This window comes from Tachyglossus aculeatus, chromosome 11 (assembly GCF_015852505.1).
Source record: "Tachyglossus aculeatus isolate mTacAcu1 chromosome 11, mTacAcu1.pri, whole genome shotgun sequence".
In the NCBI taxonomy this organism is placed as follows: domain Eukaryota; kingdom Metazoa; phylum Chordata; class Mammalia; order Monotremata; family Tachyglossidae; genus Tachyglossus; species Tachyglossus aculeatus.
Window position 1 is genome coordinate 28,187,186 of NC_052076.1, and position 26,209 is coordinate 28,213,394.

General features: G+C 56.7%; 2 protein-coding genes across 3 annotated transcripts; both read left to right on the forward strand.

Moving 5' to 3' along the window:
* Positions 1–2,183: 2,183 nt before the first annotated feature.
* Positions 2,184–11,677, forward strand: HOXB6 (homeobox B6). 2 transcript variants are annotated; one of them, XM_038753666.1, is made up of 3 exons: positions 2,184–2,553; positions 9,173–9,709; positions 10,827–11,677. In XM_038753666.1, exons 2-3 carry the CDS (start codon positions 9,295–9,297, stop codon positions 11,084–11,086), a joined length of 675 nt encoding a protein of 224 aa, XP_038609594.1. In that variant the 5' UTR covers positions 2,184–2,553; positions 9,173–9,294; the 3' UTR covers positions 11,087–11,677. The 2 variants fall into 2 exon arrangements, with proteins under 2 accessions (XP_038609594.1, XP_038609593.1); XM_038753665.1 differs by lacking the exon at positions 2,184–2,553 and having other exon boundaries at positions 8,989–9,709.
* Positions 11,678–14,133: 2,456 nt separating this feature from the next.
* Positions 14,134–16,200, forward strand: HOXB5 (homeobox B5). Its single transcript, XM_038753667.1, has 2 exons — positions 14,134–14,776; positions 15,408–16,200. The coding sequence occupies exons 1-2, from the start codon at positions 14,227–14,229 to the stop codon at positions 15,653–15,655; spliced, it is 798 nt and encodes a 265-aa protein (XP_038609595.1). The 5' UTR covers positions 14,134–14,226; the 3' UTR covers positions 15,656–16,200.
* Positions 16,201–26,209: the final 10,009 nt, after the last annotated feature.

The window sequence follows — 26,209 nt, forward strand, 5'->3', positions numbered from 1 at the left end:
ACCCCTTCCCTGCTCGTGCCTGGCCGTGGCCGTGCTGTGATCGTCTGTAAATTCTAAATGTTTCAATGGGAAAGAAATAAACTAAACCTAGGGACCATTTTCTGCGTCTGCACACGAGATTGCACCGGGCGCCGAGGGCCCGCGCTTCTCGCCCTCAGTTCGGAATCGAACCTCGCCGGAATCCATATCGAAATGCGTCTTTAGGGTTAGCGCTGCCCCACCTAGGCCTTCTCTTTCTGGGGCTGAACTCCACCCTTCCTCACAGTTTCCACGTTTCCCTCTTTGCCTCCCCAAAGAGGTGCTCCCCACCCGTACACAGACACGCACGATTTGCCTGGAAACCGTGAGCTATTTTCTCCCCTAAGAGACGGTTAAGGGTGCTGGGGATGGGGGCGGGGGGCGGGGGACACAACAGAAAACCTTCCCGACCTAGAAGGGCAGAAAGCGAGGGAGAATAAGAAGAAAAAGAGCGAAACCAATGCATTCTCTCTGTACCCTAGGAGAGGCCTAGTGAGGCAGGCGTCGGCCCCAAGGCCCTATGTCGGTGCCAGCTCAGCGAGCAAATCAAAACAGTTAAAGCAAGGAAATCAGGCGCCCTTCCCACTTTCCCGTTACTAAACCCTCTCGTGTCTTCTTTCCCTTTCGTCTTTACATTTCCCCTTGAAGAAGCTAAAGAAATAACTATTAGCAGGGTGAGGGGTGGGGAGGAGGAAGAGGAGGGGCGATCAGCGGTCCCGGGGCGGGCGGATCCCCAGGAATTCAAACGCACTACCGCAAAGCCGCACTGCGCTGTCGGCCTCGGCCGGGTGGTTCGATTCGCGTTTTTCCTTCCTCTCTCTCCCCCCGTGGCCTCGCAGCGCCTTTTTCCTCCCCCAAATCTCTCCCCCCACAAAACAATGCCTTTGTTTCCACCTATTCCTTCCTCCCCATAGGCTCGGGAGGGTGGGGCTGGGGGATGGGGAAAATTTCAGGCCTGGGAAGGTGGGGTTGGGATGGGGGTGGGGTGGGGGGGAGGGCACCCCCATAGCCCGAGAGAGGAAGCCCCACGCCAGAAGCCGGAGTCCCGGAGAGCCAGGAGGCTTTTCCTGGCCCCACTGGGTGTAGCCTAGGCTCAGATTTTGCAGATATTAGTTGAGGGAGAAAGGTTGCGGGCCAGAACCCTTTATTGGGGGATTTCATTTTCCCTAGGAAATGGCTAGGTCTTTTCCCGCGCCAGAAGAAGAAGAGAAACTCCACATCCCGCATCTGCTGTCCCCTGACCACGGCGCAGCAATCCCGGCCACAAGGTCTCCTTAGGGCGGCTCTGCCCGGATCTAGGAATTCGGCTGGCTGGAGCCCGATTCGCCCACACCGGCGAGATGGTGGCCATGGAGCCATGGTGGCGGGGGGCGGGGGAGGAGCGGAGGCTCGAGCCTCCCCCCCCTCCTTCGCCCCATCAGATTTGCCATTATCTTGTGGGAGAAAAAGCCGCAGAACCATTTCTCGCCCGTTGGGGAAGGGGTCGGGGAAGAAGGGAACAGAGGCATAAAGAGCAGAAGAGTCGCTAACCCGCCTATCCCCAGAAAGCCAGGTCTCTCCCCCCGCAACAGAAGCAGAACTAAAAAATGGAGGCAGGGGCGGAGGGGTCCGCTCTCTCCAATTTTGGGGACGAGGGAGTCGAAAAGGACCCCCTTTGCCTTCCGCCCCTGCGCCTCTCCCGTCCCAACCCTCCTGTCCCCCTCCCCAAGTCGTTGCCCCCTTATCTTGGGGGATTGTTTCGGAGGAGGGAAAAAGGAAGATGGCGACGAAGAAAGAGCTGCTGCAGGAGCAGCCATGGAGAAATGCAATAAATTCCTTGTTGTTTTATGAAAATTTACAACTTTGTGATAGAAGTTTATGAGTGGTTGGATCCAGCGATTGGCCAGCTCCGGTCATGTGGACGGGCAACCGTGAACATGAACTTTTTATGATTTCCCTGGTGGTTATAATGCAGCATTCTTTGGCCACCACACCTTGGGTCGGAGCAGCGCGTCCTTTAGGGCTCTCGCCGCTTTATATTTTTTACTTCGGATAGCAGTTCAATAGGCTGGAAGAGAGGGAGAGGCAGAGAGAAAGAGAGAGAGAGAGAGAGAGAGAGAGAGAGAGGGAGAGAGAGAGAGAGAGAGAAAGGGGGTGAGGCCGAAGGAGGGAGGGAGGGAGACAAACGTGACACACAAAAAAAGAGTTAAATCCAAAAATGATTTTAATTCCTGGGCTAACTTGCTGGCTGATTTGGGATTTCAGTAGCCACGGATGGGGAAATGGAAAATCTGCACGGACTGCAGCCCGATCCCAATTTTCAAAGCGAGAAGTTACTCCATTTTCTATGCAAATATCAGAAACGCAAGAATCTCTCTTCTCAAGTCAGAGAGAGAGAGCGATAGAGAGAGAGAGAGAAAGAGAGAGAGAGGGAGAGAGAGAGGGAAGCGACGGCTCTCAGACTGGGACAATATTATCTGGGAGCTGAACGATAAACCGAACGCTTTTTTTTCCTTCCTTCCCTATTATCCCAGAAAAGAAATGGTCGCGTCAAAGGTAAGGGACCGCTCTACAGTTCTGTTTTTGTTCTTCCCGCTGATTTCTCCCGATTCTGGAACTTGTTGGTATCTCTGACATCCTCCCCCAAAGCCAAAGCCGAACCCCCAGGGACAGGGAAGTGAGTGGATTCTGGAACGATTTCACCCGGAGATGCCTGTTTGCAGAGAAGAGGAGGAGGAGGAGGAGGAGGAGGAGGAAGAAGAGGAGGATGAGGAAGAGGGGAAGGAGGAGAAGACGGCAGAGATGATTGAAAAAGCGAGAAATATGGAAAGGAGGGGGGTAGAGAGGGGTTTTTTGTTGTTGTTTGCTTCGTTTTTTGTTGGGGGATTTTTAAAAGCAGATTCAGCAGAGGAGAGAGCATGGGCACTGCAGGGAAGGGAGGGGGTTACCTGAGGGTTTGGGGACAACTGGGGGTGGAGTGAGGAGTTGGTGCCTTGGGCTTTCGTAACTGATCCAACCTCCGCGGGCTCGAGTCTCCCCTCCCCCTTTTCCCCCTTCTCCCCTCCCCACCCCGCCCTCCGTACCCCTTTCCCCACTAGCCCAACAGCGTATGCCTACCCGGTTGCCCCTTCGGGGAGGGTCCTGGCCAAGTTGCTTTGAGATCTCGCCCGGTGGGGGCTAAGGTTCCTCGGCGGTCCACGGGGGAAGGCAGAGAAACTGGAAAAAGAACAAAACAGAGAAAGCGTTATTTTTTTTCTTTTTTCAAGTAAATATATGAAATTTCTGTGCGTCCAGGGAGCCTGGGGGGACCAGGGTATGAAGTTACGGTGGCGGGGAAGGGGGGTTGGGTAGTGTGTGGGGAGGGAAAGAATTGATCTCACTTTATGCTGAATTTACCAGCAAGCTATCTTCCTCTGTCCTTTCGAGTTTTGTTTTCAAACAGACCGAGGTGTGTGGTTTTTGGGACTGTATTTTACACCGTTTCTGCGTGGTTTTGTTGATATTTGCTTTGGGGAAGTGGCTAGCTGGCAATTATTCTTGAACTTTCGACGAATCGAATGTTTTTTCGATGGTAGAAACTGTTTCCCAAGCGGTTACCGACCTAGTATCACCCCTCGGAGCTTCCTTTCCCCAATTTTTCAAACTTGAAATCTGTTTGGGAGGGGGGAAGCCGTATTTAATCGTGGCTGCTTTCAAGCCCGTTTGTGACTCGCGTCCGACATTATGATTCGTCGGTTAGTTTTTGTTTATTCATTTCTTTTTCCCCACGCGGGGAGTTTCGGAAATTCCTACAAATAACTCTGGGGTCGAAGGAGGAGAGAGCCAAGAGGCGAGAAATAACAAATGAGAGAGCTTCTTTTGGGCGCTAGTGCCTAGCAAGAAATGGGACACTTGGGCAAGAAGTGCAGATCTTGGAGGGACGGGGGAGGTTGGGGGTGGGGGTGGGGAATGGAATTCGGTTGGATTTGGAGTTTTCTCCTCCTCGTCCCCCATCTTTTCCTCCTCTTTTTCCTCTTCCCCCCTCCTCCTCTTCATCTTCCTCTTTCTCTTCCTCCTCCTTTTCCCCTCCACCTCCTTCTTCTCTTCTCCTCCTCCTCCACTTTCTCCTACTTCTTCCCCTCCTCTTCTACACCGATCGAGACCCACAGTCCGCTCTTCCCCTCCTCCCCAGTTAGGTGGGAGATGAGATCTGGGGCTCTATCACGATTTCCATGTCCCGACATGGAGCGGCAGAGAGCCACTTGTGGCTCGGACGAGAGGGATCGCGGCGAGTGGGGGGCGAGAGCGGGTGTTTTTTGGTTTCCCCAAAGTGGAAGTTTCGGTCGCGCTCTCAGATAAACCCTTCAACGGGGAATTCCTTGTCTATAAACATCGCACCGAGTGTTTATTTAAAAAAGGAAAGAAAAAAAAGGAGCGGAAGGTCCCTCTCTCCTGTCTGCCACGACGGGTACAAATCGGCCTTTTTACAGCCCGCTTCGGCCCAAATTATGCGGTTTGCTGCCATCTACCGTCCAGAGAGACAGCTGCGCCTCGGCGGAGCCAGACGCTGGCTGGAATGGGAAGGGCTGAAACGGGAATGGGGGCAGGATTTGGGCCGCTGGAGCTTCGTTTGATTCCCGTTTGTGCTTGTGGTCGAGCCCCTTTCTCTCTTCCTAGCCCAGGTCCGCGGACAGCGGCGGAATAATGGATCCCAATCGCCCCGCGGCCCCCGCATCCCGGCTCCCCTCCGGGCAGGACGGGCCCCGCTGCAGGGCAAGGGCCGGTGGGTCCGAACGAAAAGTTTATTATTATCATTATTATGATCATTTTACTTCGGTGGATGTCAGGGGCGTCTTTGGGGGCAGAGAGGCCAGTTTGCCGAGGAAAATCTGAAAGGGCGGGAGAGCGAATGCGAGCCCACCCGCTCCAGGTGCGGGGAGCGCAGACTGGCAAGGCCGAAGTGGCGAGGCAGGAAGGGGCAGGGCGACCTGGCAGGCTGGGGAGGAAAAGTTGAGTGAATTTTCTCTGGCGCCGAGGGGGTCGGAGAGATGTGGGGCTTCGCTGCCGAGGATGGAGCGCGAGGTTTCCCCGTCGCTAGCGAAACACAACGCGGGGTCTGTGTCAGCCCGGACGGATTGGGGCGTTTCTGGCTGGTTTGGGGATTTTCACACTCAGTCTCTCCTGGCAACCGGTTCGCTGGAAGCGTGTCCGGCTGTCCCGCCCCACCCCCACGCCCCCCTTCCGAAAGTCCACAGGGACGGAGACGGGTTAGATGCGCGACGGGGCCGCGGGGTGGGGAGAGGCTCTGGACGGGGAGGGTCTAACCGTGCAAACGCTTCCCCTTTGACCTCAGTTCCCCAAATCCCACCTGCCCCCCTTCGGACCCCCACCCCCACCCCACAACGGCTTCTTTTCCGAGGAGGCGGTAGCCCGAGGTGGCGGCCGCGGCGGGACGGATTCTTGGGACTTCCCGCCCCGCTCCCCGGAGTTACTGATTAACTAGATCTTTAGAGGCCTTTCAAGGTGCAAGCCGCCCCGACGGCCGGGGGGCGGGAGGCGGGGGGCGTCCGGGGATGGACCGAGAGACCGGAGAGGACACACAGAGACTGACACCTGGGGGCGAAGCTGTTTGAAGTGGCGGGCTCGGGGGACGGGAGGGGGAGAGAGGGGCGAGTCTCCCCGTTTCATCTCGGGATGATTTGCAGGGGGGATTCGCGGCGCTGGGCTCGGCCGCCGTCCTTTCATGAACCTTGTTAGTGTGAGTTGCTTTATGGCCGCAGTAAGTCCCCTGATTAGGGGCTCCCGCTGAGCTGTCACTCGAGGGGCTGGGGGCTCCGAGGGGACATGAAAGGAAACGTCCCAAATCTCTGTTTCTTTCTTGTTTCTTCTTTTAGGGGAAGAAGCAGCTTCCACTTCCAGGGTTTTCCTGGGGAATGTGTTGGGGGTGGGGGAGGAGGGGGTGCTTCGGAGGGACTGGGTGCAGACTCCCTGGATATTTTGAGTTTTCTAGACGGTGCTCAGGGGGTCGGGGCGGGAGGAGGAAACCTGCCAACCCCCCTCCAAAATAACATAAAAAGAAAGCGAAAAGAAAGCTAGGAAGCGTGCGGCGCTGATTTGCATTATATAAACGAAGCCTTTGTAAGGGCATTGGAACTTGGGGTGAGAGGAAGCGGCATCACCTGTTGGCTTTTCGGGGGCTCGGCAGGGCTCGGGGGTCCCTTCTCCGCCGGCTGAGGACCGGACTGGGGGATCCAGGGGTTCTGGGAGTGGAAGGAGGCTCCATAGGGAGCCACTCCTTTCTGCAGCCCTTCTCCGGGAGGCCTAACCTGATGGGTCAGGCCTCGGCATGGCGCGGGAAGCGTCGGGGACAGACCAGGAAGGGCGAGACCGAGGCCCAGGGCGAGCGTCGAAAGTGAGGAAGGTCGCCTTGGGCCTTCACTTCACCCCACTGGCCTACGCCCTTCCTATCGTCCTCCCCACCCCCCACTCCGTTCCCCCGATTCCCTGGAAGACTGGGGTGGACAGCGGGATCACCCAGGAGCCCTTTACACGGGTGGCGGAGGAGCCACATGCTAAACGGAGAATTGAACGGGGCTAGTGCAGAGCGCATCCTCCGGCGCCTTTGAAACGAACAATGTGCGTGTGTGTGTGTGTGTGTGTGAGTGTTCGGGGGGGCGCGTTGACCAGGCCCCCACCCGTCTAAGCTCGCCCACATGTTCTCTCCGCACAGATACCGTTAGATTCACCAGGCACACAAGCGAGCACTGGCTATTTACACTTCCGTACACCCACATCCATAAACACACTCATCCAGAGCTGCCTGCCAAGCCGTCCACGCGCTCCCTGGCCGGCCTTTCTCCTAAACAAACGGATCAGACGAATAAACGCCCATAAATACCTCTCCGCTTAGATAAGAACATCCAGGCGCCCGAGACCCCGGCCGTCTCCTCCCGAGCGTCTGGTTCCAATATTTCCACAGGCGAATGGACAGAGGCGAGTCACATTTGGGGAGTTATTATGATCAAATATATTATTGACATATTATTACGATCCGATTGCTTGGCGATATATTATTATTATTTTCTGAAGGCCTTTTTGGACAATTCCAGCTAAGTATTTCTGATTTCTGAGGGTAAAAAAATCCACGTAGACTCCACAGAGAGGCAGAGAGAGGAGAGAGGAAGAGTCCTAGGGGAGAGCGAGTCCTTGGGCAAACGCCTCGGTGGTCTTTCCAAGAAAAGAGGGAAAATGGGGAGCGGGGAGTGCGGGTCTTGGTGGTCTTTCCTGCTGTTTTCACATCCCACACCACCGCTATCGCCATCCAGGACTGGTTCGTGTTTAGGATAGTCACTCCTTCATTCACTTAGAGGAATTCAAATTCCAGTCTGAACGGGAGGGCCCAGATCAGTATTAGTCTGGTTTGGGGGTGTATTAAGGTTTTTTTGGATTCGAATTAAAGCCTCATTATTGTTGTTGTTGGGGAGGGGAATGGAGAATAACTTCCCCGAGAAGTATTGAACGCGAGGCCATCCAAAAGTTGTTTTAGACCTTGGGATCTGCGTTCCTCGCGGCCCAACTTTCCCCTTCTCCCTTTCCCTCCTCTTATCCAGCTTCTCTTCCACGTCCATGTCGGTCCGACTGGGTTTATTTGGGCGAGGGACTCGGTATTCCACAATAGTATAGCCAGTTTGTTTGCGCTCCTGGCGAGAGCATTCCCCGACTCAATCTCATCCTTCCCCGTGAACATAGAATCTTTGAACTACATTAACCCGGAATCAGATCCCAGATTCGAAGGCATTTAGGACCTCCTGGGGAGAGGAGTTGGGGGGTGGGTATCTATATCGATAACCAGTTTTCCCTCGCCCCCGGCCCCACCGATCCCCACACCAGCGACACACGCCAGTCCACACGCAATCCTCCCCGCGTGGACAGGACGGAGAATCTGACAGACGGACACCCTCTCAGTCGGGGAGAGAGATACCTCAGACCGATAGACTGCCCCAAGGAGGGTCTCCTCACTGAGAGTTTGGTGGGGGTTCGATCTTTTTCAAGATGAAAATAAGTACCGTGGTTTAGAAGGAGGGAAAGAAAGCTGGGGAGAGAAATCCAAGGCGCTGCGGAAGGAAGGAATTTGGGAAAACAGCTCGGCAGACACCAACCTCGGCTCATTCGGTGTCTCCCCGCCCCCTTCCCCAGGACACACACCAGCCTGTTTGGGAAGAATTTATGGCCCGGGATATTTAGCCCCTTCTTCCTCCCCTCTAGAGTCTCCAGTCCAAGCCCGCAGGCCGCCCTCCTCCCTCCGAAGTCTTCCCAGCGGGGATCGGAATGGGTCGGCCCTGGCCTCCGAGTCCCAGCCTTCGTCAGGGAGAGATGGAGGCTTCTCGGGTGGGGACGGGCAGGCCAGGAGAGACGGCCCAGTTCTGGGAGAAGGAGCAGCGGCGGCCCCGTGCTGCCCCTTGCCGGGACCCATCGCCTCCCTAAATCGGCGTTCAGTGGCCCGCCAGCCCGGCCGCTCGCCCGACCCGGCCCGCTAGCTCCGCCACACAAAGAGTTGACCGGGACTCCGCAGCGACCTGGCTTAGCTCGCGGGGGAGATCCGGGAGCCAGAAAGACGGTTTTCCAAACCCGGGGCCGGTTTTCCCTCCTCTTACTGCTAGGAAAGCTAATTAGACAGCTGAGCTCTCTGCTTGTCTCCTACCTTCATTTAAAAGAAATCAAACTGAAACCTCTCTCTCTCCCTCTCTCTCTCTCTCTCCTGGGGGTGTTCTCGGCCTTGCCCCCACCTCTCGTGGGCGGGAGCCGGGTGGAGGGAAGGACCGCGGGGGTTAACTTTTCTGAAAACACAATTAACTTTTCACCATCCAGGCTTTTTTTTTTCATATATTTATTTCATTATGGGGGAGGGAGGCGGGCGCTAGGAGTGAGTCGCCTTTCACAGCCCGACCACCCCTCCTCCTCACTCCCCCCCTTCCTCTCCCCCCATTTCGACAGACGACTCTTTCGCAGCTCCTACGTAGGTGGGGTAGGGTGCGTTTCTGTTGTTGAAAAAAAGAAAAGGTTGATGGTTTGTGCGTTGGGGTCCCTCGTGCGGGCTCGACTCCTCATGGGTGCTATTTGGCAATCCCAGGCTCTCGCTATTGGTCAGTGTTTGATCATATGCTTGTATTTCCTTCTGTCCCTCACTGGCACCAAGCCATCTCCCGTCAGCTAAAACCTAATCTCGGATATACTACTAATAGCCGAGTCCTCGGACTAGAAAACACAACAAATCATAAAGCCGGTGGCCAGGACGGCCGCTCTTCCCCCCGGGCTCCAATGAGTTCCTATTTCGTCAACTCTTCGTTCCCGGTTACACTGTCTAACGGGCAGGAGTCCTTTCTGGGACAGCTCCCGTTATACTCTTCGGGCTATGCGGACCCTTTAAGACACTATCCGGCGGCGTATGGGGCCGGCGGGGTCCAGGACAAGGGGTTTGCGTCCTCTTCCTATTATCCTCCGGCGAGTGGGGGGTACGGCCGGGCGGCGGCGTGCGACTACGGGGCCGCGGGCTTCTACCGGGAGAAGGAGCCCGGCTGCGTCCTGGCCAGCGGCGGCGAAGACACGGCCCCCTTCCTCCAGGAAGCCCGCAAGGCGGACTGCGTACAGGACAAGAACGGGTTTGGAGACGGCGACGATCAAAAGTGTTCCACGCCCGTGTACCCGTGGATGCAGAGAATGAACTCCTGCAATAGTGAGTGTTGCTCCCTTCCTCCCCTTGGTTGATGAAACCCCATGCCCCCTACGCCTCCCTCATGTCCTCCGCCCTCCCCTCCATGCACCTCCCCAGCCCCACCGGAGCTAGAGGCCAACTTAGAGCCCCTGGAAAGTTTTGCCGGGAGGCGGGGATGGTAGCGGGCGGGTCAACCCCTTCTTTTCCCCCCTTCTGACTTCTAGAAAGTTTACCAAAGTCCCAGGTCGACACCAGCGCAGGACGGTGTCCAGGAAAGGATAGGCGGGGGGGAGGGGGAGATGAAAGGGGGGGTGGGCCGAACCAGGGGGGACCCCCCACGGAGGAAGAAGGGTGTCGCTCTGCGGCCTCCCGCGCTCCCGGGGTTCTCCACCCTGGGCGCCCTATTCAAAAGGGAGCGCGTCACGGGGGTGGAGCGGAGTGTGCCCGACAGGGGCGAGGAGGGCGGCGTTTGGAGTGAAAATCGGGGGGTGAAGACACGGGGGAAGAGGGGAGAGGTTGAGTTTGGGACCTATGAAGTGTGTGCTCGCGCATGCTGGCGGAAGAGAGAGGAAGAAGGAGAGAGACAGGCAGAGAGAAAAAGACAGACACACACGCGTGCGCGCGCGCGCACACACACACTCGTACAGAGGTGTCTTGTTTGCCCGAATTGTTTGGCGTCCTTAAATCCAAATTGATGCCCATCAGGGCCGGACGCGAAAGTGTTGGATCCGATCATGCAGAGAGTATCCTGGATCGATTCATTTCATTATGGATTAACTTCTCGGATCGATCACATGTCCCAGCAAGGAGAGGGGGAGGGGAGGAAAAACAGTCACTACACAACACCTGGCCCCTGGTGCGCCGGCCCTTCCCACTCCCCTGTCTGTCGACTCAGGTGGGAGTCCCGAGTGACACCCTCTCCCCGCAGGAGCGGGCGAGGGGTCGTAGGAAAGGGACACCCCCCCCCCGATTGTCGACATGGGGATGTTAAAAGTAGAAGAGAAAGCCCCCCCCCCCCGCCATGATTCCCACCCCTCTTTGTTTACCCCTTAGCCAGTGGGAGGGACAGCGGGGAAAGGAAGGGACACCCCCCCCCCTCAGACGAGTTTTGTATCTCAGCGTCTCTTCTCTGAAACAGGCTCCTCCTTCGGGCCCAGCGGCCGGCGTGGCCGCCAGACCTACACCCGCTATCAGACCCTGGAGCTGGAGAAGGAGTTCCACTACAACCGCTACCTGACCCGGCGCCGCCGCATCGAGATCGCTCATGCCCTGTGCCTGACCGAGAGACAGATCAAAATCTGGTTCCAGAACCGACGGATGAAGTGGAAAAAGGAGAACAAACTTCTTAGCTCCTCGCAGCTTAGCGCCGAGGAAGAGGAAGAGAAGAGCGCCGAGTGAAGGCGCCGGAGAGAGAAGAAGGGACGAGGGGGCGCCCGCAGAGTGGGGAAATATGGGAGGTGGGAAGAGGGGCGGGCGACAGTCATCAAATCCCCGAGTCTGATGTGGGGGTGGTAAGGGGATTCGCCCCCAAATCAGCTCCCAGAAAGTGTCAAGACTAAACCGCAACGCTGGACTCAACCTGCAGGGTCTCGTGTCAGTCACAAGCTGCTAGCCCCCAGCCCTCATCCCCAGCCCCCGCCCCTCCCTCCCTCCCACGGGAGCCCCGTGGGTTTTCTGTGTGGTGTTTCTGGTCGAGAACAGATAGTAACTCGCTAACTTTGTGTTTGCCGGAAGCGATGCAATCGGTCTTTTTGGTGTTTTCGTCTTCATTTTTGTTCAGTGATCTCTGCACGATTGACTTCTCGATTTCCCCTCGGGAAGGGGAGGGGAAGGGGACCTCTTCCTGGGCATGGGGTCTGCCCCTCCGCCTTCCGGGCCTGTGGTCCTCCTCCCCCTCCCCACCCTCTTTCTAAGCTCCTGAAAGGGACCGGGTCAACAGAGGAGGGAGAGGAGCCACAGTAGCAGAAAAAAAAAGTTTCTATTTTATTAATTTCCTATGTGTTGTGTTTGTAGTTTCGTCTTAGCTCTCTACATGAAATACTCCGTTAACAATAATAATAATAATAATAATAATGATCATCATCATCATCAAAATAAAAATTCGTGGAAACTCGCCGCTCCCTCTGTCCCCTCCCCATCCCACCTCCAGGCCCTCCTTCCCTCTACCTTCCAGGACTCGCCTTTTCGTCCACTCGCCGGCCCGTGCTCGCGGTGGGGGCGAACCTCTTTTTTCCCTCCCCCGCTCTCCCTCTTTCCTGAGCTTGGAGGGCAGCCTCGCCGGACCCTACAAGCCCTCGCCGCCGCCGCCGAAGGCACAAAAGTCACGTTTTAGAGATAAATTCCGTTCTCCCCACCCCGCCTTTTTTTCCACTCCACTTTTGGCTTCCAGGCCGAGGCCGTTCAGCAGCGCTCTTTCGGCGCTGCTGACATTTCGGCTTCGTACAGCTTCGTCCTTATTCTCCTTTCCATTTCCCGGGTCCCATCACCACGGCCCAGGGCTTTCAGGAGCTCCCGGCTGGAGTTCGCCAGTGGCGACCCCTCCTTTCCCACTTCCTTGCCCATCGCTTTCTCCAACGGGGACTCCCGCAACGGGCAACGCTGACCTCGCGCCTCCGCATGTGCTTGGCACATAGTAAGCGCTGAACAAATACCATCATTATATTATTATCACTCTCCTCCAAGGAGGAGGAGGATGCGGGAGGCCAGACAGGGCCCGGGCGGATGCAGGGCCGAGGACGAGGCCAAGCCGCCCTAGATAAAGTGTTAAAGGCCGCTCATTCCTTTCTGTTTCCCGACTTTCCACCGGGGGTTTCCTCCCGCTGTGCCTTCCCAGACTGCGGGCGGGAAAAGGGGACTCTGTTCCGTTCCTGGCCAGGGGCAGCCGCATGTGTCTTTGCTCAAACTTTCGCTCTTTCGGAACGAAACAGCGCTGGAGCGCAGAGGCTGAAGGTAGGGCAGAACAGAGATGGACAGACAGGAAATGGAGCTGACCGGTTGTTGTTTTTTAAAAAATTTGTTTTCATAATTCCCTTCTCTTCTCTGTCTTTCCCCCTTTCCCTTCGGGGTCAGGGGATCGAACTGGTGGATTTTCCCCCTCCCCGATCGCTCGGTTTGGCCCCGCGTTCTTTCCTGCTGTCAGGTGCAGGCACTCTCTGAAAAAGCTGTAGGACATTTTGCGATCGCCGGACGCTTTTGCTTTCGGAGCCAGGAATTATTATCATTATGTGTCACTTTCAATATGGCGCATAATTCCCGGCGACTTGCGGACAGACACTGCAAATTCCGAAACTGCCCGGAAATCAATCCGTAGCGCCGGACCCCGCAGAGAGCCGGGAGATCGGTGGGGTGGGGGAATGTGAGTGGTGGGAAAACGGAGGGTGGGGGGAGCGGAGGAGAAAAAGGGGGATAATTCCTGGAAATCCGGGTTTGGAGCCGGCCCATCCCAAGGGCAGGGTACAAACAAAAGTGTCTTCTCTTCCTTTCTACCCCGATCACGGCCATCCCCAAACACATCGGGGACTCTAGCTTCTACCCCCTCAAACACACACACACACACACACACACACACACACACACACACACACACACACACACACACACACCACTGCCCCCTCCTACCTTTTCTTACCCTGACCCCATTCTTCACCCCTCCCTTCCCCAAAGCGGGGCTGCTGTTCTGGAAGAAGAGGAGGAGGAAGAAACGATTTCAAACTTTCAGGAGCCCGGTGGGGTTGGCATGGTGGGGAAGATCATTTTTCCCCCTCTTTTCCCCTGAAGCTCCCTCGGGCCCCCTCCCCCTTTCCTTCCAAATCCAGAGGGAAACCACCGCGCCGTAGGACCAGCCCGGATCCAACCCTGCATCAGGGCGATAACAAGCCCCCTTCAACCCCAAATATTCCCCCTACGGCTTGGCCAAAGAGGCTCAGCGAGAGGGAGAAACCCCTCCGCGCCTCCGTCGAAATTCCAACGGAGGAAAAGGGAAGAAGAGAGGGGGGAGGGAACAGAGAGACACCCCCTCCCCCCCACACACACCCCGAACGGGAAGGAGCCCCCTTGACCCCTTCTCAACGAATTGGACTTCTTAGTTCCCTAACATTTGGCCCCGGGAAGAAAAGGCGCCGCCATCCTTTCCTGCGGTCTGCTCCGCCGCCTGTCGCCGGGAGGTGGCGCGCTCTGCCAACAGGCTGCCGGAACATTCTCTCCCCCCCATTTCCCCTCCCCTTCCTTTTTTTTTTTTTTTTTTGGAAGCCTTGCATTGAATCGCCCTAACGATTCTCGGATCGTCATTATTTGTAACCATAGAGCATGAATTACCTCTTGAGGTCATCAGCGAGAATTTACGACTGGTCAACAAAAGCACGTGATTCCCCAACGCCCCCCCACCCCCCCCGCAAACCTCCCCCCCCCCCCGTATTTGGCCGCATACATAGCAAAACGAAGTACAGTGCATTGCTATAATTCATTAATACATCATAAATCGTGAAGCACAGGGTTATAACGACCACGATCCACAAATCAAGCCCTCCAAAATAACCCAAATGAGCTCTTACTTTGTAAACTCGTTCTCGGGGCGCTATCCAAATGGCCCGGAATATCAGTTGCTAAATTATGGGGCTGGCAGCTCTCTGAACGGTTCGTACAGGGATTCAGGCACCATGCATACCGGCTCTTATGGCTACAACTACAATGGAATGGATCTTAGCATCAACCGTTCAGCCTCCTCCAGCCACTTTGGGGCGGTGGGCGAGACCTCGCGCGGTTTCCCCTCGCCCGCCCAGGAGAACAGGTTTAGACAGTCGTCCAGCTGCTCTCTGTCCTCTCCCGAGTCCCTGCCCTGCTCCAACAGCGACAGCCATGGAGGCAAAACCAGCGCCTCGTCCCCGTCCGACCAGGCGGACTCCGCCGGTTCCAACACCAATTTCACAGAAATAGACGAGACCAGCGCGTCCTCGGAGCCCGAAGAAGGGAGCCAGTTAAACAGCAGCCTTCCCCGGGTGCCGCCAGAGCCCTCTGCATCGTCAACAGCAGCAACAGAGGGACCGGCCCCCCAGATTTTTCCCTGGATGCGAAAATTGCACATCAGCCACGGTACGGAGCGTTCCCTTGTCTCCCTGTCGCTCCTTCCCCACGCCACCTCCCAGCCCGGCTGGGGGGCGGTGGAGGGGGGTTTCGGAGAGAGGATGATTTTATTCCTTTTCTTAATATGGGGGGGGGGGGTCGTTAGAGGTTCAGAGTGGCAGAGGGCAAGGGGGCCCGAGTGAGGGGGAGGCGGGGGGGGTGGGAGAGGCAAGTGCTAGCTCGTGCAGCTCCGGCTGTTTTGCCCCTGGCGAGATTGGGGGGGGGGGGACGATTTTGCAGCCCCCCAACACACACACCGACCCAATCTCGGGGTCGGAGAAACAGAGGAAGGGTGAGTTTAAGGGTGGATTCCAAGAAATGGTCCCGAAGAAAGTCCCGCCGCTTTTCTCTATGCCCCGGGTCACCCTGGGCGCAAGGCGAGGCTGGGAGAGGGAGAAGGAAGACAAAGCCGACCTTCATCGCCTGCGGAAACGGGGGTGGGGTGGAAGGCGGAGGGGAAGGGGAGGTAAGCCAGAATTTCGGTGTCTCGAGGTCGGCTGGGTGGGTGGGATCCAGTAGCCGGGCCAACGTGGACCCCCCCCCCCCCAAACCAACCTTCCCCCAAATAACCTTGTTTCGCTGCGGTCTTGTCTCTACCCAGATATGACGGGCCCCGATGGGAAACGGGCGCGGACCGCATACACCCGCTACCAGACCCTAGAGCTGGAGAAGGAATTCCACTTTAATAGGTACCTGACCCGCCGGCGGAGAATAGAGATCGCGCACGCTCTCTGTCTCTCCGAGAGGCAGATCAAAATCTGGTTTCAGAACAGGAGGATGAAATGGAAGAAAGATAATAAACTGAAAAGCATGAGTCTGGCGTCCGCGGGCAGCGCCTTCCAGCCCTAAATTGCAAGCTGGCGCCTCGGCCCGAAGTCCCGCCGCCGCCCATGCCCCAAGCGCCCGTTTTCTGATTTTCGCCGCCCGTTCCGGACAGCTACCCGTCTCCGACAGCCCCAGGCTGGCCCGCCACGGCGTGGCTGTTCGGGGGAGCTATTCATTTCGCCTTAGGTCCTCTCCCAACCCCGTCCGATGATTACCGTTATTATTATTATTACTACTACGAATAATAATTATTATCGTTGTTATTTCTCCACCACGCTCTCCCCCCTCCTCCCCTTCCTCCCAACCTGTCAGTGTTTCTAAATGTTCGTGTCTGTGGTCGCTTTTCCCGAGAAACACAAACTCGCATGTTGAATGTGGAGTCCCTCTCTGTCTGTGTTCTAACTTATTTATAAAAGGAGAATCAGTGCGTATGAATTTGCAGCTTTGAACTTCTCTGCCAGGGCCATAGTCGGGGTCACAACGGGCTGGTGTGTGTGTGTGTGTTGTGGGGGGGACAGGGCCGCAGGAGCGAACCTCCAAAATGCCTCCAAAATGACGGTCGTCTCCCCTTCCTCTCACCCTTCCCTTTCCCTAAAAGGCCTCTCGGGCCCTTTGGTCCTGGGGAGCGGGTGGGAAGAAGGGGAGAGAAACCTTGGAGGGGAGAAGGGGTGATTAAGGTCTAGGTTTCAGCCCCGCTTGGCCGAGAGAGAGACTGATTCTGGGAAACCGAGTCTAACTTCATGGAGGGAAAAAAATCGGAAAAGAAACATCTCAGGGTGTCTCTGCCCTCTGGACCGACACCCACTCCCGCTCCCCGGACTGCAGGGTTTGTAAATATGAGACTCTTCCGGACCCCCCCAACCCCCAGCCCCCACCCCAGACCATTCCCAGCGGCAGAGAATGGGTGCAGTATTATGTGTGAAATGTCTCGCACAAGGGCCTGTTAGTGGTTTTGCCGATTCGCTTTTAGTATTTGTTTGTAGCTTTCCTTGAAGTCAAATAAATGTCTCTCCTCCTCGTTCCTCCTACTCCTCCTCGTGTTTTCTCCCCAGCGCCGGGGCCTCTAGCTCTGCCATCAGAGCCGCAGGAAAGGAGCGCCCAAATCCTTCAAAGCCCAAGCCCAGGCCGCAGCCTGGCTCCGGCCGACCCGGTCTCCGAGCGGCGAGAAAGGAAGGTCGGAGCAGCCAGGAGGGAAGGGGAAGAAATCAGGCGGCGAGGCCGCCATGGCCCCGGAGTTGATCGCGGCCTCTCCCAGAAGGGAGGAGGCCCCCCCGCCCCCGCCTCTTCCCTCGCGGGGAGAGTGGCTTTTGCGCGCTAACTTTCGCCCAAACTTTTCCGTCTGTCCTCACCGCTCGTTTTCTGGGTGGCCGCCGCAAAGAACAGGGTCTCGACCCCTCGCCAGCTCATCCCTGCCCCTCTCTGCTCCCCGCAGTCCTCGGCCTCCCGCGGACGAGGGGCCGAGCCTCACAGTGGATCCAGAGCCTCCTTCCCTCCTCCTTTCCCTCCACCCCACGGCCGCCCACGATCCTGGAAAAGGGCCCGCTTTGGCCGGGCTCCTTCCCCCGCCCTGGAGCTGCGCCCACCCCCCAGCCCGGGAACTTACCGAGGTCCGGCCCGCCGGACTCTAGCCAACTTCTTGGGGGACTTTGAGCGTCGCGGCCTGGAGGCCGGTTCGGGTCCCGGGCCCGTCTGAACGCCCCGGCTTTGTCTCTCCCCGCCCCCCCTCCCTTTTTTCTTTATCGATAGCAAACTATTCCCAAAGTAGGTATGACATTTAGATGTCAAATGGATAGGGTTTTATCTCGAAGTTAGATCGTAAAAATCGCCGAGAAGTCAGAGACATACCCCTCACTGGCTCGGCCGAGTCACGTGAGGTCCATAAAGTTAGTTTTATGGTTTTGGGGAGTTGACACAGTGCGGTATATTTCACATTCTCGAGAATGCTAAGTGACACTTTAACTGCTCGTCGGGGCTGGGAAGGGGCCCAGATAGGTGAGCGCTTTCCCAGCTGAGGTCCGCTCGGCCTCTGACTGCGAGCTCGGCTCGGCTCGGCTCGGCGGGCTCGGGGCGGAGGAGGCCCGAGACCCAGCCCGTTTCACAGTAAGTCCTGCCGCACTTGGCTGTCGTGGTCCCGACTCTATTCGCGGGGGTCATGGGGTTCCGACGGGGCGGCAGGGTGGGGCCGAGGAAGGTGATGGACGGGGTGGGGGGGGGTTCACTTTGCTCTGCCCTGCTCAGATCTGAGGAAACGGGGGGACTACCCCTACTCATATTATGAGTGGGGGGGCTCTCTCCTCCATGGGTGGGGCTCTCCTCCTGGCCGTTATGTCAACTCTTAAGAGGGGAGGGCGTCGGGAGAGGGAGGGGGTGCTCAGAAAGGGACGGCGGGGTCTCAGCCAAACTTCAATTCCTTGTTCCTTGGAAACCAAATGGGAAAGACGAGAGCTCGGTGGGTTGGGGGAGGGGAAAGAGCCCTCGGTCAACGATTGGGGTCTTCAGCCCAAAGTCTTGGGACGCCAACTTAGCTCGGTCGCCTTGCGGGGGGTGGGGTGAGGGAAAGAGGGGGAGAAGAAGAGGGGGAGAAGATCGGTGAGATAACGGAAACGAAGTGGATTCCCGGATTAAAGGCGGATGTTTAGTGTGCGGCCGGCAAGCCTACCTGCTCTGGGATGCTGAAGGACGGAGAGGCGAGAGTTGGTGGGGTTGGGGGCGGGGGGTGTCACAGGCCATACTCCCCGGCTCCCATCACGAATGGAAAAGGATCCCTGTTCATTTTTTTGCGCTCTCCGCTCTCCTCCAGTGACGCCCCGCATATTCTCTTTCCCAGAAATAGTGTTGGGGGAGAGGGAGGGGAGGGTGGGGAAGGTGGTCTACCTCTAGACCTGGGGAGCAGAGGAGTTAGAATTGTTTGACCAACTCAATGCATCCAGGGGAACAAAGTCTGACTTGTTCAGGGGAGAGAAAAGGGCCCATAACCAGAGATTCCCAGAGCAGGGCCTGTACACGTCTCTTGCCTTTCCGCCCCGATACGTTAGATTTCAGATCTGAATCTCGCATCCAACTCAAGCTTCCATCTCATGTTCTAGGTGTTGGCCCGACGTCCTGGTTCTCTCTGGGCTTTCCCTTTCTCCTGAGATTCCCCAAACGTCACGAGTCTCTCCGCGTTTGGCCGAGTCGCCACTCCGCTTGTAGAGAAGTCACCCATCCTGGCTAATACCCCCCATCTCACAGCCCTCCCCCACCCCCTCCCTGCCCCACTGAAATCCAGGGCACCGGGGCGAGGGGATTAGGGTTCGGTTGGAGTTGGATGGGGGGCGGATTTCGTGCGATTGTTCTCCCCCCGCGCCCCACGGAAGGGCCAGTCGCCGGGATCCCCCTTTCTCTCTTGAGTCATCGCGAATGAAGCTAGCTTGACTCCAGACAGGCCCGAATCTGTAAGTCTCCAGACCGTCCAGAGTCACCCTTACTTGCCTCTCTGGGGTCCGAGAGAGCGTTCTCAGGGAATTCCTGTCGGGCGGTTGGTTGCGGGGAGAGCTATACATGAGGGGTGCATTCTCACCGCCGCCCCTTGGCCCCATTCCGATTCCATCACTAAAGGCCGAACCCCACGGTAAATTTTGTGCCAAGTTTGGCATCTTGGCTCTGCATCGAGACCGATTCCCCTCTCTCCTCTTTCCCCTAGCTGTCCCGAGTTGTCTTCCCCGCGAGGCCCCTTGAAGGAAAGTGGGGGGCAAAGGTTGAGGAGTGTTGGGACGGGGAGCAAGGGGAAGGGATCTAGATTTCCCCACGTCCCCAGCCTTCCCCTGAGCCGTCCCTCCCCCCAAATTCCGTGTTTCAGAAAAATTCCTCCCCCGCAGGCCCCCTCGCCCGTTCTCAGAACCTCCCCTCCCGTCCCACACACCCCCACCCCCGCCGCCCCGGTTAAAACGCTCTCTGTCAGGCTAGGTTTTTCTCCCTTCCGAGGCCGAGATCGGAGCCTGGGGCCTGATCTAGAAAAAGCCCTATGTTCCCCAACGGCAAGTCTTGCCAGCCTGCTAGAGCCGAGGAGCCAGAGGCCGGGGCCATCTGCTCGTTATATCAGGGCAGATTTTCCGGCGGGGCCCAGAGGGCGGCCTGGGCGGGAGGTCTCGGCTTTTCGTGAGCGCCCGCAGGGCGGATCCCAGAGATCACTGCCCAGAGTTGTCCAGTTTTCCCCATCCGGAAAACTCCCGCTAGAACCAGCTCTCTCTCTTTCCTTATTTCTTGATTTGTCTTTATCGATGAAGTCCACCACTCCTTCTTTCCCTGTCCTCCACCCCCCATGACGACTTCCTTTCTTTGGTCTTCCTGGAGCCTTCCCTCGCCACTCATCAGTCTCCCTTCGCTCTTTTTCTCCTCGACCCCGCTCACCCTGCCCGCCCTCTCGCCCCCCATCCAATTTCCTGGTGGAGATGGGGTGCTAGCGTTCCTTTCGGTGGACTTCGTCGCACAAGAATGTATTGCTATTTTTTATTTTTGTTTCTCTGTTCTCTGTGGGGTGAGAGGAAGGATAAACAGGAAAGGAAAATCTAACTGTAGTTAACTCGGCCGCTGCGAGGGACGGCGAAGGGGGCCCCTCGGGGTGCTGGGAGACGTCGGCCAGGAAGGAATTCCCGCCTTCTAGATCCCCTTCCCCCTTGGGTTTGATTTTTCCTGTCGCTCGAGCTGCGGGCCATGGGGAGTGGGCACCTGGCCTGGTCGGAGACCCCAAAGGCCTGGCTGCGGGGGCGGGTTGGTCTGGGGGATTCTGGAAAACCAAAGGGGAGAAGACGGGGAGAGCGGGGTGATCTCCTGGGGGGCTTCCCCCGCCTCGCTCCCCCCCCACTCCAACACACACACACACACACACACACACACACACACTCACTCCACACCCCCTAATACTTCTCGCTTGGATCGGATTTCTGGGCTGGAGAATCTGTCCGTAGAGGTCTCTATCGATTAGGGAGCGTCGGCGTCCATCGATATTCATTAGAACGGACAGCGCCTCCAGCCCATTAGAAACCAGGGGTGGTTGGGGGGTCGGGGAGAGATTTCTTTCCTTCCTGGATGGGAAGTGGGACCGGTCTCCATCCCGTATCAGGGAGGCAGCGCCCCACCCCGCAGCCATGACCGACAGGAAAGAAGGGAGAAATGTCCAGTGCTCAGACCTCCAGGTCCCACCTCCACCCTGCCCGATCCCCAGACAGTGCCCAGAGCCGCTCTTCTCCCACCTCTGAAGAAGCTGCCCCCCTCCCCCCTCCCCACCCCCACCCCTCTGTCACCCGTGTCCTTTTCCAACCTCTTGAGGTTGGAACCTCCGGAGGCCTGACTCGGGTATTTAGTATTTTCTCTGTCCTTCCTCTCGCCTTCCCGTCCTCCCGCCCCAGCCCCTCCAAAAAGTGATTAAAATCTGTTAAAGGATTTAATTAAGAGAATTAAATGAAAAGGAAAGGGGCACAAATGAGTTGGGGGAGAAAAAAAGCAAAGCTATTCTAAACGATTAAATCGCCATTTTAACAGTATAATGGAGTTTGCATCCTGAAAGGGGAAATCGGCTCTCATATCTCATCAATAATTCATGGACCAGGGGGATCACGCCGAGGTCAGCAGACAGGGCCGGAGCGGGCTCTCTACACCCGGCCTCCGAGCCAGGCTACGTGCATGTATTAGCGACACACACCCGTTCGCCGCGGGATTCGCAACCTTCGTGCTTGGAGGTGTGGGGAGGTGGATGTTGGGGGGCGCGTGGGGGGAGGGGAGAAAGGGAGAGAAGGGGGAGGGGAGAGAAAAGGTTGCCTTTTCATTTTCTCTTTTCGACCCAAAGAGGACCCCTCCATACCCCTATCTCCTCTCACCGTCGCTAAGCAGTTTGAGAAAGAGTGCGGTGGTATAGGGGGGTTGGAGAAGAGACCCGGCCCTCTCTCGAAGTCTGGATTGGGCGGAAGAATCAGAGCAATTCTCTTCTCCTAAAATCTCCCCCTCAGTCTCTTTTTCTTTTTCCCCTTTAGACTTTCTTCCTTCTACCTGTCTTAATGTCTCTGATCTGTGTGTGTGTCCTTGACCTTACCATCATCTCTGCCCCTGCTTCGTCTCAGTCTCTGTCCCTGCCTCTGTCTTTGTTTTAGCCCCCTCTCCGTCTCTGTCCCTTCCACCCTCCGCTTCTGCCCCGGTTCCTGTCCTTGCCACTGTCCCTGCCCCCGTCTCTGTCTCTGCACCTGTCTCTGTCGTTCTCTCTTTCTCTCTCTCTCTCTCTCTCTCTCGCTCTCTCTCTCTCTCTCTCGCTCTCTCTCTCTCCTATTCCTAAACGCTTTCTCTTCCAGGGAACAGGAAGAAAAAAATGTCGGAGGTCCCTCTTTTCCCTACAAACTCCCTACAGTGTGTTCCGTCGTCTTCCCCTTTGTTCTTATTCTGACCCGCCCTTTCCCCCAGGTTAGAGAATCCATAGATTTGATTTTGTGTTTGTGTGTATGTGCGTGTGTGTGTGTGTGTGTGTGTGTGTGTGTGTGTGTTGATTAGAGGGGGATAGGGAGACGGTGAAGGGGGAAAGCGGATTTTTCCTGGGCCTCCAAGCTTCTCCTTAGACCTCCACAGCCACCTCTATCCTTCCCGGCCTCCGGTCACCTTTGGGACTCGGAAGCCCCGAGCGACAGGCTGAGAGGCCTCTCGGCTCTCCCGGATGAAATCTATAAAAGGTCAGAACGGCCGCTCTGGCCACTCCCTAGGACTCCCTAGGACGGGGCACGCTCCAGGGAAGCGGAGGAGGGAAGGAAGAGGAGACAAATTGGTAGGTTCATAGTCTCTCCCTCTAATTTCTCTCTCTCACTTTCTCTCTCGCCATCCTTCTGGCTCTCCCTCTTTCTCCCATTTTTATTTACCCCCGCAACCCTCCAAAAAATCCTATATTAAAGGGATCCTCTCCCCCATCTCCTGCCTAGAATCTCCGAGGCCCGGGAGGGGACATCCCCCACCATTCCAGGACTTCAGCGTAAAAACTGTTCCGTTCCCCTCCTTCTTCCCCGCTCTCCTTCCCACTCCTCCCCAAGAGGAAAGATCATTTTGGGGAGGAAGAATCTCAGGCAATGGCGTCTTGGCAGCGTTGCTTCGGGCAGGGATTTAGCCGGGAAGCAGAGGCTGTACCGACCTCGAGCAGCCAGTAGAGTCCGCCTGAGACCAAGTTCACAGCCACACTGGCCCGTTTGAGGGCTGGTAGTGTTCGGCGACGCCTTCCCCTCTCTGTGGCTCCTCTCTTCGCATTGAGGGTGGGAGGAGGGTGTCTTTGGGCTAGGACTTCACTGGCCTCCTCCCGCACCCCAAGCTGCATCGTCTAAGCACCAAGCAGCTCTTTCCCCGACTCCCTCCCCAGATCCCCCTCCAGTCCTTTCACCTCTGGCACCAACCAAGCTTGGGAGAAAGCCAGGGCGGTGGCTAGTGGTGCATTCGATGGGGGGGGGGGAGGGGGCGGGGGTCTGGAGGCGGGTGGGAAGGGTCAGGAGGTGGGGGGTTTGGGGATATGGATTCGTATTCACCTCCCTTTCTCAAGTCGGAGAAGGAGAATGCGGCCTTGCGGGGCTTGTGAGGTCGGCATTGTAACTCGAGGGGTCAGAAAGTTGGAGGGTCAAAAGTTTACGCCGTGCGTGAGTCGGTGTGGGGCGAAGGGGACGGCTTAATAAACCGGCAGGAGGGGCGGGGGGCGGGGAGCGGGGGCGCTGTCTATAGACCTACAGAGGAGAGTCAGGTTAAGCCAGGCTCGGGAGGCAAAACTGGGAGGCCGGGAGCGAGGAAGGCAGAGAAGAGGAAAGGGTGAAACTGGAGAGAGGGAGTAAATCAGGGAGGCCGAACAATAAGGTGGTGTTGGGGAGGGGAATTGATTGTGACTCCCCAAGGAGGAAGAGCATGGCGACACTGAAATTCTATTTCCCGCCCAGAAATCAACTTTTGAAATACCGATTTGATTTCGGAGTCCAACCTGACCACCTAGTGCATTATTAGACCCCATTAGTAGGGAGTGCCTTTAGGGTGGTAACCGGAACCAGAGCAATCCCTCCTTGGGGAAGAGGGATCAAGACCTTCTCGGGCTGATCAGTTAGAGAGTCGTGTTCACGAGAACCTTCGGGCTCCGAGGAGTGGAATCGGGGCAGAGACAGATTTCACTTTCCCCAGCCCTGTGGCTCCTCCGCCAGGTTACCGAGAAGCGAGTGGACGAGTCCCGCAGGCTCCTCAGAACTCCCCTTTCAAAATTTCGTTCCCCCCCGCCCCCGTTCATACCACCCCCACACCATCAAACTCGTTTTGCCTCGATAGCCCGATTCTTCGCCTCGAACTGGAGGGAGGGGGTTAAGGGATCTCCCTTGATCACACTTCAGTATGCATCTAGCATCGCAGCTCCGCCTCGAGGTGTTTTATAGTTTTCATTAGACTTCTCCCGCACGCGGACAGCTGCCGAGGCGCTGCGGGGCTCTGCGGGGCTCTGTGGAGCGGTTAGAGTGTGGCGCCTAGAGCCGGGACACGCAGGCCCCTTTTTACCCGCGACCCCACCACGTCTGTCTCTTACGTGAGGTCCGGGGAGATAATCCATTTGTTCGACTTCATATTAAACCGCCAGATCAGAGACTCCCAGCGGGAGTGAGGACCAGGGCCGCCCTGTTCGATATCTAATTGTAAATATAATTCAACCCCGGTTTTTGATCAAACCGCGGAGGCGCCCCCCACCCCTCTTTAGAAAACGTCTCCTTCCCCTCCCTAGTGTCCGCATAGCTCTCGGGGAGGGTCGAGAGTGGAGTGCCAATCGCGATGGTCTGGGACTCAGTTTTCGTTCCCTCGCCCCCCACCCCACTCCCCGCAACCATTGCGGGTTCTCTAAGCCTGGGCCCGGGAGGACAGGTCTGGTGACGCCGACAGGAGCCTTTCGAGAAATATTCTTTGAACGGCCATTTGTGACTCCGTCACCTATCTCATTCATTCAATCGTATTTATTGAGCGCTTATTCTGTGCAGAGCACTGTACTAAAACCCACCCGCTCTCAGCCTCACGGTTCTGGGGGCCGCGGCCCGGAACTACTTTCGGACCCGGAGAGGACAGGTAGAAGCCTTCAGTCTGTCGGTCTGTCTGGCCCTAACCTCCTCTGACCCCAAAACCGCGAGTCTTTCGAAAGACCAGATGGAGGATCGGAAGGAAAGCGGGGATCCGTTAGGTCGATCCTCCGCCTCTCGACCCACCCCTAGTTCGGTTTCCACACGGGCAGAAAAAAATTTACGACCTAAAAATACTTTTGGGGAAAAAAAAAGCCTGTTTTCTCGATGGTCTACCGACTGAAAAGTTTGGGAGAGGTTGGTAAAATATAAAGATCACCAACGCTAACCAATGTGTGGTGGGAACAAGGGGAAAATCCGGCTGCTTCCCCTGACCCTGATTTACTGGGGACTGAAGGCCTTGAAATTGTAAAAAAAAAAAAAAAAAAGAGAGAATCTGCTCCACGGATTCGGCCCTAATCCATCCACCTGGAGTCGGTCCTTCGCGAATGACCCGCGTGGAAGGGCCTCGCAAGTCCACGACGGAATGCTCCTCCCCAACTCCACCACCAACCAAGACAGGGGGAGCTTTCGTGTCCTAGTGTAGAGAAGGTGCTGTGCCGGGGGCGGGAGGGACTCGGAAATTAATGCTAGGGACCCCCATCCCTCAGCCCCGACCTCCCTTCCAGCCCCCCAGTGCTTCGGTTGGAAACCAGACCTTAGGGAAGTCAGGGTGCTGAAAAGCCAAGCCGAGGGGGGTTTGGCAAATGAAACCCGCGCAGACCGAAACCAAATCGTGGCCCGCTCGGGTGCAAATTGAAGCAGTCGAGATGATCTGAGTCCAATTCCTGCCGTGTCATTTTTCTCCCAATAATGACCTGCGCCAAATTCAATATGACCGAGCGAACTGTGAGGCGTGTTATAGAAGCGGCGAGTGGCAGCGGCCGGGAGAGGGGTGAAACGCAGGTCACGGCGTCTAACAAATATTAAAATGTTCGGGGCGCCCGGGACACGCCTAGCTGATTAACAAAGACTGCCAAAGTATGAGATTAATACGAAAACTTGGGACTTCAAAAACAAAACAAAACAAAACACTTCAAAAAAAGGGCAATTCTGGTGTCCTCCGAGGGGCCAGGGACTTGCTTTTCTCGTGGCCGCGGGGCGGCTTCTGGGCATACAATGAGGGGTAAGGGCGACCCGAGCTTTCCGAAAACCCAGCAACTGGGAAGGCCCGGGAGAACAGACTGGGCTGCTGTGAGTATTTTTTGCGTTCCGTCTTTCCCTCTGAAGGCTTTCCTTCTCTTCTCTCTCTCTCTCTCTCTCTCTCTCTCTCTCTCTCTCTCTCTCTCTCTCTCTCTCTCTCTCTCTCTCTCCCTACGGTAAGCGCCGAAGGGAGGAAGGGTTCTGAGCTAGGCACTCGGGGTCGGGGAAGAGAGAAACCATCTCTCGACCTGTGGCTCTCGGGAGAGAGACAGTTTAGGGAGCTGGTGTGGAGGGATCGGGAGAAAGAAAGAGACGGAGACGGAGAAAATGAATTGTGTTGTTTTTAAAGCATCGGTCTGGGATGCCC